General features: G+C 33.0%; 1 protein-coding gene across 1 annotated transcript in view; it reads left to right on the forward strand.

The window, feature by feature from the left end:
- KLHL1 (kelch like family member 1) overlaps nt 1-16,393 on the forward strand; it is a 363,308-nt gene that overhangs the window by 345,742 nt on the left and 1,173 nt on the right. Inside the window, exon 10 of the mRNA XM_072782826.1 lies at nt 10,363-10,534. Within this exon, the coding sequence (XP_072638927.1) occupies nt 10,363-10,534 (172 nt within the window). The remainder of the gene's footprint in view (nt 1-10,362; nt 10,535-16,393) is intronic.

Here is a 16,393-nt window from a genome sequence, read left to right on the forward strand (position 1 = left end):
ATATAATAGTAATGTTAAAGTACAATTATATAAGACATCAAAAGTTGTAAAGGGTCGGGCTGTCTTGAACACAAAGAACTCTGGCATCTCAAATTACAGCAGTAGCAAGGCAAGTACTGGGCAAGAATAATATAGAACAGAATAGTTGATGGAACTAGTTTTGCAGCCAAGCATACCTCTAGTAACAGCATCTTAGTAGACAATCTTAGTGGACAAAATCAGTGCCCGAAAGATGAAGTAAAGTTCTAGCAGAACTGCCCAGAAGGTCCAATCCATTAGACAAAGCACATTTATCTATCTATTTTACTTACTCTACAAATATTGTTTTGCATGTTTTTTTCACTGGGCTAATTCAACCTTAAAACTTACTAGAAGAAAGAGACAAATAAATAATTAGAACTTTAAGATCATGAATAAAACAGGAAACCAGGCAATGGGTCAGAAAATATGCTCTAAGGCATCAGTACCACTGCTGGCTAATAATAGATCAGGACCACCTTTGCCCTCAAATTTGCATCCCAGTAATAAGGCCTGTAGGAGAGAGATATGAAGATAATAAGAGCCTTCTAAAACTGCCCTTGTCAAATCCACTCTTACTTCCTCCAATTTATTCTCTATATAGTAGCCAGGGAGATCTTTTCATAATGCAGATTTGACCTGAAAATTCAATGGGATTTTCTTTTGTACCAATTATTAATATTATGATGAAAATTTATTTAAAATTGTCCATGTACTGGTGATGATCTAGAGTAGCTTGTTCACACCTGTACTCCTCCACTTGGTACAATTCTTGGCAGAAAGTAGTCCTCACCAAAGCATTTAGCAAATCAGGTAGAAAAACAGGTCTCAAATCTCTCACAAGGGAAGGCATCTGGAGATACACTGTACATAGGGAGTTCTAAAGATAGAAAGGTCCAAAGGGATGTATGAAAGGATGAAAGAATGAATAGATGAATAGACTGACGGGAAGACATAGATAGATTTTTAATTTTCTCTTTGCATGTGAATGCTGATTTCCATCATTATGGATTAAATATCAATTATATATATATATATATATATATATATATGGCATTCATTTAGTAGGCAAAAGTTTTGATAGGGCTTAAAATATTAAGCAGATTTTCAGATATTAATTGAAAATAAATTATATCTTTATATCTAATCCAAACACTAACAAATAAGCATCTAAAAGCCTTTTTGTTTATTACTTAAAATAAATATAAAACTTTTGTTCAAAGTTTACCAGGATCTACGCACTAGTCATATCAGAAAAGTCATCTAAAATAAGAACATCTAATTTTTCTGTCAAGATATGGCTCAATATTGATATCATCCTTAGATCTTGATAAAAAAATTAATAGAAGTTAAGATTTGCTGTCAGACATACAAGGATAAATGCATTATTAATTTAATTAAACAGTTTTTTAAAGTTACCTTAAAAATAATATGTAAGGTCAGAATAGAATTTGGGATTCTTTAATTTCTCTTCTTAGTTCATCTTTTTGGTTTAGACATATCCAAGAATTGCAGTTCTAAAGAGTGAAAACAGATGATCAAGGAGAGCATTTTATTTAAATTATGGGCACTCATCCTAGGCCTTATATAGCACACTGATACATTAACTAATATTTTGAGATATGTGAGATCCTAAATTTTCTACAAGACAGTAATTACTTGAACTGTTTAAAGTTAAATGTTAGATAGGGGCTTTTGAACCTTTTAGTAAGATATTTTCTTCTTTTTTTTTTTTTCCTAAGATTATAGCACTAGCCAAATGAGTGTTGCATGAAAAGACTAACTAGTTTGTTGTTAATGTTATTTTTCTATTACTGTGCACATATAATCTTTCATGTTTCTTTGATAACAAATTATGTTCAAATTTATTTTAGAGACAGATACAAAAGACGAAAATTCTGACAGCCTTATGTATGTGAAGCACTTGCTTTACAAGTGTACACAGCAATTATTTACTAACACCATAGCTAAGCTCATTTAGATGCGTGATTAGATATTTGCCTCAACGGCTTATGAGGCAAGCAGTATCTTTGAAGTGGTCAGCTAGAGACAGGGATTACAGAATAATCTGTTGTCCTTGTACTACCTGGAATGTTGGCATCATAGTCATTCATCTGCCTGCTTGGAAGGAAGGAAGGAGAGCAATTCTGTGGAAAGGTAGACGTCCATAAATAGATGAAACATTATGTCCCGTGTAGATGGAAAGATGTCAGTCCTGGTTGTCAAACTGTAAAATTCATTTTAAGTTGTGAGAGTCTATTTAAAGCACCATTTGACTCATGCGACTAATAATAGTTTTCTGTTATATTAGTAGAGAAAGTGATTATATAATCAGTTGGCCCCTAGTTCTGAACTGTTAAAAGGTATTTATTTTTAAAAGTGAGTTTTAACTAGCATTCAGGTCTCCTGGATATGCTCCATGTTCTATTGATTGACAACAATTTAAATAATTATTGAAGGTCTGCTGAGGAAACTACATCTGAGGAGTCAAAGAGCTGCATGGCTTATCCTTGCTTTCCCTGGTTCTGTCAGCAATTTGTTTCTCTTTTCCTCAACCTTGAAGAGAGGATGCAATAAATATGATCTAAGTCAAAATAGGATTTTTCACATGTCTTCATAGAGAAGTTAAATTAAATTGAAATCAAATTAACTTTTTAAAACATTTTTGTATATATACACAAGGGATATTGAAAAGGGGAGCAGAAATCTAGTTGCCCCATTTTCTTTCCCAATGTTTCTGTGCCCATTGTATATTTAAGAGAAGTACTAAGGAAGATTGGGAGGATATCAACAGATACTTTTTACAAATCTATCTTAAAAGTAAAGATTAAGCACATAATCAATGTGAGAGTCAGAAAGACACAAACAATATTGACAATGATTTCTTTTCCTCCTAACATTGCACTGACTTTTCCTCCCCTCTGTCTTGGGGTTGAAATTGATAGTCGACTCAAAACCATGTTACCCGACATGTGACCCTAAATAATGAGACTGCTGCAACTAAATCAAAACAGGGAATGTGCCCTTATAGATCATGTGGAAGATCCTGTGAGAGGAATCTATACTGATCAGAGAATAATTTGTATGCTGAGACTGAATTTGAACTAAGAAATCCTGTCTTAATTGGTTGCAGTCAGACAGTTAACCCACTCTGAAGTTTTCTTTCTTTTTTTTCCCCTAAAGATTTATTTATTTGAGAAAGAAAAAGAGAGTTCTTGTAGGTGTATGCACACAAGTTGGGGGAGAGGCAGTTGGAGAGGGAGAGAATTCTCAAAGACTCCCTTCAGAATGTGCCTACACTGGGCTTGATCCCAGGATCCTGAGATCAGGACCTGAATCAAAATCCAGTTGGATGCTTAACTGACTAAGCCACCCAGGCAACCCATGAAGTTTTCAATTTTTTTAATTAAGAAATAGTGTTTGTTGATGACATATAAAATTAGGAGAAAAAAACCATAAAGAAAGCAATTTCATTAGTAACTCATTAAAATTCATTAATGTAAACTGATGTCTACATTTCATTCTTTTTCAATGTTTTAAGACCTATTTACTAGTACAGTTTAAACTACACACGCAAAAAAAATTGACCTATTTCTTTGTTCCTTTCTCCAACTGTATGTGTGTTAGTAGAGGATACAATGAATGTTTAAATATACTGTCTGTACAAATCAATGGATGGATTAATGTACGTGGTCTGATGGATTGTGGCTTCTGATTTTAAATTCTACCAAGGCTTGTGGCTTTTTTTTTTTGGGGGGGGGGCATAGGTTTGGACAAACACAACTCAAACAGTTATTATGTTGATTTTTATAAAACTTCAGATATAAATTTTACTAACCATATGTATGTCCTCCGGTTAATACAGATTTATAAATATTTTTCAATATTTTCTTTAAATGCAGATACTTTTACATTTCTTTTAAGGTAGATATATACCCCATGAAATTATTTGCTATTGTTTTGATTATTTCTAACAAACAATTCTACAATCTTAATGGTTTAAAATAATTTTGTAGTTATTTCTTTTATGATTGAAATCTTTCATGATTATGTGTTAGCTGGGTTCAGTTTGGGCTACTCTTATACTCCATGTGATATTGGCTGATGCTACCATCATCTGTGCCTCAACAAGGCTTTAATGTTCATAATCATTCTCTGCCAGAGCTAGCAATTAGGGCTGCCTCTCATTTGAGTGTTCCGCTGATGCTTAAACCAAAGAACCATTGTTCCCCTTTGGCTGGGATTCCAAGGCAGGGGAGGCCAAGAGAAGGGGGCTCAAAGAGGCAAATATCCAACACAATGAATCATCAGGCTTCTGCTTGTATCATACTTGTTAAAGTCACACTGGCCAGTGTTGGTCACAGCAAAACTTTCTGAAAAAAATATCTAATTTTACTGCTATAGTGATTACCTTTATAAGTAATAATTGTAGTTACACATAAAATATTTACCAAAATTTACTGTTGTGGGTCATAAAGTAAACCTCAACAATTTTCAAAAGCTTGAAATCTCATAGGGCATGTTTTCTGGCCAACATGTAATTAAACTGGAAATAAATCAGAAAAGATAAATTTTTACATTTTCAGCTGTTTGTTTTGTGTTTTTATTTTTAAGTAAGCTCTATGCCTGATGTGGGGCTCAAATTCACCACCACAAGATCAAGAGTTGCTTGCTTTACCAACTGAGACAACCAGGTGCCCCAAGTTCAATTGCTTGAAATTTAGGTGATATACTTCAAAATGACATGTGACTCAAATTAGAAAATAATGTGAACTGAATAAAATGAAATGAAAATATTTATCAAACTTTGTGGGACATAGCTAAAGAAATTCCTTTTTAAAAATAAAATTCCTTTTACTAAAGTTTTTTCCAAATGCTCACACTAGACTTGGTATTTCCAGTCTCATTACAAGTCTATAGAAAAAAAAAAAAAAAGCTACAGATTCACACTGTCATTAAAAGATGTCTCCCAATTTTCCTAGACTCTTGTCAAGAATTTACTAGGAATGTGCATCTTTAAACTTTGTTTATACTTCACAATGAAAACTGTTAAAGAACCATGCAATTTAAACCCCAAATCCCAATAAAACTTAGAAGAAGTACTAGATATTACATCTAATTATTAAATTACTTTAAGGCACTGTGGCATTGGCCTAGTCCAAACAAGTAGACAAAACAGATATGTGTTCAGAAATAGCATCATACTTAAAGGGGTCTTGATTTATAGCAAAGTCAAAAAAGCACATTTCCTATGGAAAAAAAATAGTTTTAGCTGCTCTCTCATATCACACCAAAAATCAAATCAAGATGGATTTCAGTTAATATGAAACAAAGCTTTTAGAATATAACAGAGGGGGCTATCTTCACAATTATAGGGATGTGAAAGATTACTTAAACTGGATGTGGAAAGAGTCATCCATAAAGAGAAATATTACTGTTAAAATGCTCTTCCTCAGGGGAGCCTACTGGCTCAATTAGCAGAACATGCAACTCTTGATCTTGAGGTCATGAGTTCAAGCCCCACATTGTAGATAAGGATTACTTTAAAAAAATGAATAAAAAATCACTCTTCAAAAGACAGCACAAAGAGTAAAGATTTATGCCAGAGAGTGGGAAAAATATTTGCAAAGCATATAACCAATGAAGGCATTGTTTCCAATAACTGAATTCTAGAAATAATTTTTAAAAGAACTTAAAAACATTAGAAAAAATTGGCAGAATATTTGAACAATAACTCTTGAAAAGATGAGTATTGGGAAAGACGCTTGATGTCATTAGTCAAATGAAAATTAAAAACACAATGGCATACCAGGACCTATCGGAAAGGCTAATATGAAAACAGTTAATACCAAATTTTGGAGATGATGTAGAGCAACTGTAACTCTCATTACTCTCATGATACAAATGTAAACTGGCCCAGACTCTGAAATACCAATAGGTAGTATCACCACATTTCAAAATACGTATTCTCAAAAAACAAACAAACAAACAAAAACACACACAAAAAAAAACATATTCTCTTGGGCCCAGACATTCTATTCCTAAATACCCATTAGATATGCATATATATGAAAATCTTTGAACAAGGATGTTCATAGAAACATTTTACGGTTATTCTGGAGTTTTTTAAAATACATTTTATTGAATTAATTTGTTTTCCATCCCTGTCATGCAAACATTTCTGAAGTCAAGGTACATTTGTTTTGATAATCTCATGAGACCTGATAGAGAGATGTTGGTTTTCTTTACAGGAAAAATAAAATTTATTTTGACCAGTGTTATTGTCATTCTTAATTGCTTAATTCAAATAATTATGAAAATTCAAACACAGATTGTATAATTTATTTACTAGAAACCTAAAAGTCACTTTTTCAGAGCTGTTGATCTATTTTAATAGCATGTATCTTATCTTTCCTTATTTCTCTCTTTTCTTGTTTGCTTTATTTTGTTTTACAGGCAAACAAACCTGGCTACAAATCACTTCTATGTTGCTTAATTTGCTTTCTAGCTGAATATTGCTTATACATTTGGGAAAATGATTCTATTTGTTCCCAATGTAATGCTTTAATACTTAAAAAGAGTTTCCCTTTAAATATTTTAAGGTTAATTTTTATCCTTAAATAATGGGGGAAAGTGAGGCTTAAAAAATTAATGGTACATCAAAAATTTCAATGGGAATTTTCAATGCGACACTACATTTTGTTCTGTGACTCTCACATGCCTTCAGCAAGTTTTCATTTTACAGCCAATTTTAGCCTCTCTATATTGGTGCTTCTCTTGACCAAGGGCTGTAAACTTTAATAGAGTCCCTGATACAGAACTCAACATTCTGACCACGAAGGCCAAGGTGAGATGTAGGAAAAGCAGACAGGCTAAATACAAAAAAAGACAGCCACTCCATTTCTCCCACCATCCCTGCCACTTTTTTCTTTAAAAAAATAATAAAAAATCAAGAACCAGAGAAAAAATAATGGTTAGGACTGAGTTTCATCAAAAATATTTATTTATTTATTTATTTATTTTTTTTTTATGATAGTTACAGAGAGAGAGAGAGGGAGGCAGAGACACAGGCAGAGGGAGAAGCAGGCTCCATGCACCGGGAGCCCGATGTGGGATTCGATCCCGGGTCTCCGGGATCACGCCCTGGGCCAAAGGCAGGCGCCAAACCGCTGCGCCACCCAGGGATCCCAGTTTCATCAAAAATATTAACTGACAATGACAGAGTTCATTGTTAATAATCATTTGGAAAATGGATATACATCTGTAGAACTTCTCCTAAGGTTAGAAAAGCTATTTATTTCATTTATGGGCATAACAGTCTTCCATATCCCCATAAAGAGTTCTGAATATAGAAAAATCAATTTAGAGTCATTAATGTGAAAACAAGGATAACGACTAGTAGGTAATTTTGTATTTCTGTTAATTATTTCCTAAGTATCTAGCAGAAAGTGTGTGATAGGTGGGGAGGAGTTGGATTGTTTTGGCTTTGTTTTGCCTTCATTTTTTTGGATTGCAATATACAAATTTAAATTTTTACCATTTCCAGATATGAATTAAAAGTTTATTATAAGAAAAAAATGTATTACATAGATTTGAAAACAGACACATCTAATCCAAAGATCTGGATTTTCTAGAATGCATTAAATTTTTAAAGTTCCCTTCAGGAATTTTGTAAAATATATATATAAAACAGTGATATCTATTTCTAAATGTAGGATATTATTTCTAAATGTGTACCTAAATATAAGACATACTAGCGTTTTCTTATGTCCCCCTGGAATATAAGTATTTGAGAATTGTTCAGTATTTGGGTTTCACTTGAAATTTCATAGATCTTCAGAAATTCATGTATTATTGCTTCATGCACTAGTGTTGGCTGTTTTCTCAGTTCTACTTTTTTGCAAAGTGATGAAGTCTGCTTTGCTGACATTAGTTGAAAAAATTCTATAGAGCTGGATAGCAATTAAATGAGGGATAAAATATGACTTCAGAAAAAGCTATTTAAGTGAAGTGATTGGGACAAAAGCTAGCCTAGATTTTACTGAAGAATGAATAAAGTGTAAAGAATGTTTGCTTTTCATTGAAATTAAAGTGTATTATACATTCTTACTTTTAAAGTTATTTTTACTACAGATCGTTCCTGACAAAAAAGTAAACAATACAATTCCCTGTACTCATTACCTGGCTTCAACCACTATCACCAGTGTGTCATTCTTGTTTTATCCATTTCCCTTCTCACTCTCTCTCTTTTATTTTTTTTTTTTTGAAGTATTTCAAAGAATTTCTCAACCATGTCATTTTAGCTCAAAATATTCCTGAATTTATCCCAGAAACAGCCAACCAAAAATGATCAGAGCTTTTATTTTTTACATGTAACAACAATGCTATTCTCAGAACTAATAAGAACTTCAATAATTTCTTATTAAAATCTAATGCCCAGGTTATATTAAAATTTTTAAAATGTCTCAAACATCTTTTAATAATTGGTCTACTTGAATTGGGATCCAAATAAAATCCACTCACTTTTCTTCTGTTATGTTTAATCATAATTCATTTAGAATAGCTATTTCTTCCTAATCATTTGTTCATTATTATTGGGGGTTTTGTTTGTTCGTTTTGCTATTGACTTGGAGAATTCAGCCAGTTATTCTATAAAACATTTCACTCTCTGGATTCCACTATTTGATTTCTTGAGGTATCTTCTTTCCTCCTCCTCCTCTGGTTCCTCTTCCTCCCCCTCTTCTTCTTTATTTTGCCCTTATTTTAAAAAATCTTTTATATTTCAAATTGTTCATGGTAAGTTTATATTTTTCATGGTAAGTTTAAATAAAGGTTTTGATGGCATAGATTGTGTTTCTGTGTGTTTCTATATATCTGTTTTATTTGTGATGTTTTGCATTTATTAACTATAGCAAGTAAAATTACATTTTTATTCTATGGACAGCATACTTTCAAGGCAGTCCTGGTTTTGCAGGCATTCAACCAATCTCTCATTTCATGTAGATTATCTTGGCTGTCACAATCTCTCCAAACATGGCATGTAAATGCATGTAACACCTTGGATAACATAAATATAGAGAAATATAAATTTCAGATCCTTGGGGTCTTCCCAACCATTTCTTTTGTTAACAACCTTCTTTATTTTCAATAAACAGACAGGTGGCTTTTTGTTTTTATTTTAGGTTTGTTTATGTTTGTTTCTTTGTTTTAGGAGGCTGTGGGTTGAAAGTTTCAATTGGTGAAACACAAGATTGGAGTAGAAAAACAAACTAAAAATATATTTGCTATATCTGTTACACACACACACACACACACACATACACACACAAAACAAACCCAAACTTTCACCCAGACTTCTTTTATATTTATTCTGCTGGGTTCTTACTAGCTTTTTCATTTCTGTATCTGACCTTGCAGGTACAGATGAAAGGCAAAGTGGTTTAATCATTCATTCTTAGCTGAAATAAAGTACATTCACAAAAGTATTCTTCAGGCTTTTGCCACTCAAAATACAAAATATCCATATGTAATGTATGGTAGTCAGACTTTCTGGAAATTAAATTATTTTTGGCTTAAATTCAGTAATAATAACTTGGGCCCCCTGCTTCAACCTCTTGATTTACCAATTTCTTCCTTACAGTGAATCCCAAATAACACCGTAAAGCACAGTTCTTTTCATATTGTAATTATTTTTGCCAAGTTTTCTTGTTGAAACACAAAATCCCTTCACACCCATCACACAAACCTAAGCTGATCCAAAATCACCCTTTCAGACACTCTGGTCCTTCTGTATCACTGAACTTAGTCACCCTAAAACACCTGCTTTCCTCAAAGCTGGCCATGCATTTTTATTAACACTTCAGTTCTTTTACATAAATGTCCCTTCCTCTTTCTAATAAATTTAGGCTATACCTTTAGATATAAAGCAACTGATTTAAAAGCAACTTCAATGGTGGAGAATTCCATAATTATCCCAGATTTTTCACCTTTACTTCTATTTCACTACCATAGCATTTTGCTTATATTTACTTTTCAGAACCTTATTTTGCAGTGGAAAACAGTTATTTACATATCTGCCTTCCTTGTGGAAAGAAATCATGAGGTTCATTTTTTAAAGTGACTGTGCATCCATCTAAGAGTCTAGGTGTATTTTTAAAATACATTAAAATTCAGAAAGCCAGACACTGTGGATATTAACTCTTAAACATCTGCTCCAATAATTGAGCTTTTAGAAAAAAAAAGGAGTTTTGTTTTTCATGGTGTGCTTCTGAAAAAGTATCATTCATATAGTAAAAAGCAGAATGTGATTAGAATATGTTATGTCCTATTATCCTTACCTTTTAGATATGATCCCAAAACAGACACATGGACCATGGTGGCTCCTTTGAGTATGCCCAGAGATGCTGTTGGAGTCTGTCTCCTTGGTGACAGACTATATGCCGTTGGTGGCTATGATGGGCAGACTTACCTCAACACTATGGAATCCTATGATCCACAAACAAATGAGTGGACACAGGTAAGTCTGTTCCCAGCATAATTTACTTCAAAAACAAGAATTTATTTCATTTACTTCCTTCTAAACTTCCTTGAACCCAAAATGATTGATTTATCCCATTGTCATGTTCATTTTGTAAAATGTTAACTATATCACGTTTTTGTGTACTTTTATGTATTCTATACTTTAATAAAATTCATATTAAAAGGTGATATACATCCTTCTTTGGGATTTCAGCTTTATTATAAGTAATAATAAGGGGCAGGAACTGAATTTTAATTAGCTGAAACAAAAACCCAAAGTATAATATATTGATTCACAAAAACCTAACTTTAGAATATTTGGTTTTAGAGTTAACTAGAATAAGAAGATGGAAATCTACATAAAACAACTTTGTGGCTCCTATTTTTGCTTGACTATCTTTATTAGGTCCACTGCTACCTACTGCACATATTATTTTCCATGGAGTGGAGCTGCTGGAAGCTCTAAGTAGTAGTCCCAACAACCATAAACAGAAAAACAAAAACAAAAAACAGAAACAAAACACCTCTTTGTCAATTAAGAAACAAAAACAAAACAGCAAGGCTCTAAATGATCTGTCATGTAGAAAGTACTCACTCCCAGACAATCACTTTGGCCAGGAAGATGGAGTAAAATAATTGGCTTCCCTTATGTGAGGTGTTATCTCTTGATACATAGTACACTTAGAGACTCAGGATCATGCTAGGATAAGGCAGCTCCCATTCTGGTCACACAGCTAGAGGACCTGTGTTGTATGTGGGTGCCCGTGGAAAATGAGTGCAGTGCAACTTAATGACAAAGGAAAATACCTCATTCTGTATATCTACATTGACCTCATTTATAATGGAGGAAACAGATATATTCTCAGACTTGTGTCCTTATATTCAACTTTTTCCTATTTTACTTCTTTCATTTCCAAACGTCTCAATATTTCTATTATTCCTCCACTTTATCAGAAACCTAAAAGCAAGATACCATTCCAACAAACAAATAAACCATTTCCACCAAGGGATGCAGTGAGATCCCAAAGCCTTATTTAATTGAAGCATAATAGGAATCTTAATCTCGTAATATTCCTCAGTCAATAGAGGGTTCTATATGCCAGTGGGGCAGGGGAAGTCATAGAACTTGACTAAAGTTTATCTGAAGAACTTGAACAGTGATTGAAGTAAATTTCTTTTAGAGATAATTACTTTTAAAGACACATAACTTCCTTGATTGTGCCAGTTTTTATCCTATCTAATCAACCACAATATTGAGATAGGCTGACTCTGAAGTATAAAACTAAATTCCTAATATCCCTACTAATGTGCCTGCCTTATGAATCTTACACTTTCTAAGAGAAAACTCTTTGATTTCAGTGAAGATAGATGAATTTGACCAAAAGTAAAAAAGAAGGCAGAATGAATGAAAGAAGGGGAAGTATTTGGAGAGCTAGGTCATGTGATTTTCTAAATTTTATTTTAATTGTAAGAAGCATTCTTCATCCATAGAGCAACAAATATAAAAGAAACCTGCACAAATTAACATGTAATTATTGCACAAATTTGAGAGAATATATTTTAACCTCTTCTGTTTCTGAGTTCTTAGTGTTTACAAAGAAATACTGCATGGATTAATGACTGTGGATTTGCTGAGGAAATGTACTAGTGTAATGACATATATTTTAAATGTGCCACTTTTTTTTTTAGATTTTATTTACTTATTTATGAGAGACACAGGGAGAGAGGCAGAGACATAGGCAGAGGGAGAAGCAGGTTACCTGTGGGGTGTCTGATGCAGAACTTGATCCCTGGACCCAGGATGACACTAAGAGCCTAAGGCAGGTGCTCAACCACTGAGGCATCCAGGAGTCCCTATGTCCATATATTTTCATTATTTGTATTTTTAACACTTTCCAGAAACTATCTGCAGACCCACACAAAATCCCTTTGAAAATTTTCAGAATTCTAGCTCCTTAATGAAGAAATCCCATATGGCTGGATAATGCCTGTCACTTTCTCTCCATTTATACCATAAATGGACAAAACCAACAGGCTATCCTATTTATCATTGGCATTCCCAAATAGGTGAACATATATATTTGTTCATATATACGTGTATTTTTGTAACACTTCTGAAGTTAGCTAATAGGAAATAATAATGACAGATTTAGAAGAAATTGCCAGATTCATGTCTTAGATCATTTTATTGAGAACACATACATACATACATATATGGTGTGTGTATGTATTTTAATAAATTTGACTTTGTCACTTAACACTGCGTGTAGTTTCTTCTATTTTATTTGAAAAAAAAACAATATGTGTACTTTATGTGTACTTCAAGACATAAAAAAAGAACTTTATTCCATTCCTCTGGTCTGGGTAAAACCACCCTCTCATGTGTTGTCTTGGTACATTGTTATAGTACTGCATCCACCTGCAGCTCTAAAGAAGAATAGTGTGTGATTTACTATCATCTCCCCAAAAGACTAACATAGTTATTGGCATGGGTTAAAAGATAATGTAAATATTTCTTAAATTAAGTAGTTGAGAATTACTGTTGCAACTCATTTTGCTCTGCTGTGCATAGGTTTAGTTTTTTTGTAACAAAATAGATATATGGTAGTATCCTCTTATCTGCAGTTTTGCTTTCCATGGTTTCAGTTAACAATGGTCTACTACAGTTTAGAAGCAGGTGACTCTCCTTCTGATGTTTTATCAGAAGTTTAGTAGTAGCCATTAGCTATGTCGCAATGCTGACATCTCATTTCATCTCTTTACGTATTTTATCATGTTGCATCATCACAAGAAGAGAGGCCACATTCACATAACTTATTACAGTATATTGTTATAATTATTCTATTTTATTATTTGCTATTGTTGTTAATCTCTTATGGTACTTGATTTGTAAATTGAACTTTATGCTAGGTATGGATGTATAGGGAAAGAGTATATTAATGGGTTTGGTACCATCCATGGTTTCAGTCATCCACTAGGGGTCTTGAAACATATCCCCCCTTCAAGAAGGCGCTACTATAGAAGATATTGAGAATAAGTTCTAGGGGAGCCTGATGAGACATCTACATTCTCCATTTCTTTTTTTCTAATTGGTTCTGTGGCCAACTTTTTAGCTTGTCACTCTAGGGCTGAAGGTATAACTTGAAGGAATAGCATAGCAGATTTCCTTTAAAATATGTATTAAATAAGATGAAGTTAGAGCGAAGGGGAAAGCAGAAAAGCTCTCTTAAATATTTAAAATGTATTTATGTAGAATATATCAAATGCTCAAAATAACATGATAAATTCCTATGGTAAGAGAAAAACTTAGCATTGTGATAGAAACTAAGTGTGTTGGGTAGAGAAATCTCCCCTCAGGAAATGACATGTAGAATGAGACCTGACAGTGGGTAATAGTTAACCAAATGGGGGGAGTGGTTTGGTTTGAGGAACAGAATTTATAAAGAACTGCAGGAAGAACATGTAACAGGCAAAAAATAAAGTGGTGAGCAAGGAATTTGGAGACAAACTGGGTCCATATTATGCAGGGCCAGAAGCCATGTTATAGAGTCTTGACTTAACTAGATGGCTGAGGGGAGTTAGTGAAGGGTTTTAAGCAGGGAAAGTAAATAATCAGAATTATGTTTTAAAATGATTGCACTTGATATGATGTGAAAAATCACTAGGAGCAAGCAAGATTAGCGTCAGAGAAATCTGCTAGGAGGATATTTTACCAATCCACTGAAGGGATGGAAAACTCTTCCCTTCTTCCTTCTAGATAATTTGCTTGGTCTAATAATTAAATTGATCTAAGACAGATTAATGGGAGAAAAATGTAATTTTGTACATATGAGAACCTCATAAAAATAGGACTCTCAAATAGGTGGCCAAAGCAGGAAGCTTCATACCTTTTAGACAAAATGATACATTTGTGATAAACTGACAAGGATTTGAGCTTGTGGCAGAAAATCGCTGAAGAAGTAACAAGGTTTATTGATACAGCTCTTTGGCTCTAAATTCTCTATCTCTGGTGATAAGGATGCCTTCTACCCTCCTGCTACAGGGAGATTACCTTTCATATTGGAGACTTATCTCCTGCTTTCAGTGGGACTGGGTCAGAGAGTCTCTCCTATCTCACTCACCTATCAAGTACCTTTAATTCAAAATTATCAATATGCCAAAGTGGCATATCTTGCAGTGGCATACTCGGCTACCCCGAGTGTGAGGGTATAATCATGTTCAATAGAGAGACATTTGTAAGACTTGATGATTATTCAGATGTAAGGTCGATGAGGTAGAACTAAGTTAGGTCATGGATGTACTTTTGGTTTCTATCTTGAGCAACTGAGAGTGGTATCATTACCTGACACTGGAAACACGGGAGGAATAGCACATTTCTGGAAAACAGGACAGAGATTCATTTTTACAAACACACTCATACATGTTTAGAGAGATATGTATGGATGTAGATATAGGCATAAAGTAAAGCAATTCACTCTATACTCTGTCTAGAAACTATGTGCAGGATTTCTCAGTATTGAATGGATATCAGAGGGTATTTGGGAAAATTTTCAAAAATACAACTACCCAATATTCAACGCATACCTATTGAGTGGTGAGGCATGAGCACATATACTTTGTAAAAGTTCCTTAGGTGACTTTGATGTGAAACAACACTCAAAAATCATTGAAAACTAAAAGAGAGACAATGGAAAGTGTGTACATTTTGGAGTCACATACATTGGATATATTGATTTATATATTGTTTCCTGACATTTATTTCATTCTATGTGCATGATATCCTACAACGATAACAATACATGATGGGATTATAAAGGTGATGTGGTGATCCATAAAAATTCTTCTTACAGCAAATGAATACAAAAATATATGGGAAGTTACTGTTTTTTTTTTTTTTCTCTCTCTTTTTACCCTGCAAATGGATGGCAGATAACAATAAGCACATTTAAAATAATTGTAGATACAAGTGGTAATTTTCATATTTAGAGAGTGAGACCATGTCCTTTCTCAATTAATAAGATAATATATGTAATATGAGGTTATTTTGGTCTTGCCTGTCTTATTTCTTACATTTTATTCACTTTCTTTTCAGTTTGGAATAATACATTGTGATTTCTACCCTACTCTGATATCATATGTGCATAAATTATTCTTAGAGAACTGTAATAAAAATCATTCATATCAAAATGCTCAAATTATTAAAATCTTGGCTTACCTCCATGGAATAAATTTTCATTACAAACTATAAAAATTATTGTTTTTAATATATTTCTAGCCAATTTCATATTCAGGAACTATTTTAAAAATCTCAATTCTCATCTCAATGATTATCATAAGGTGAAATTTTTTAATAAGCACTGTAGCAATTGTAATTATGGCCTATTAAGACAAAATATTGAAGTTACTTCATTGTATATCTCTGTTTAGAATGAATGAATAACACATTTAATTCAGTATAATATCTGGGGAAATAAGTTCAAGATGATTTCAGTAAGTGTAATAGCTATTTCACCTAAAATAGACTCCAAGATACTACTATGAAATATCATCACAAATGTGTCCATGCAAACCCAGAAATAAATATTTGCTGGAAACTTTTCTATCTCATCTTTATGTCATTAAATATTTAATACTTGTATTAAAAATTCCAAAAATGATTGCAAGTTTTAACAATTTCAATATGCAAATTATTGCTCTTTTGTAAAAGGCATTTTCAATGTTTCCATTTTTATTGAACTACTTGTGACTAAACTGGGAAAATGTAAGCACATGTATTTATGATTTTCACACATGAGTGTTTTAAATATATTACAATTTGTATACTTCTCTATGACAAAAGATTTGTCTTAAATTGTGT

This window comes from Canis lupus, chromosome 17 (genome assembly GCF_048164855.1).
Source record: "Canis lupus baileyi chromosome 17, mCanLup2.hap1, whole genome shotgun sequence".
In the NCBI taxonomy this organism is placed as follows: domain Eukaryota; kingdom Metazoa; phylum Chordata; class Mammalia; order Carnivora; family Canidae; genus Canis; species Canis lupus.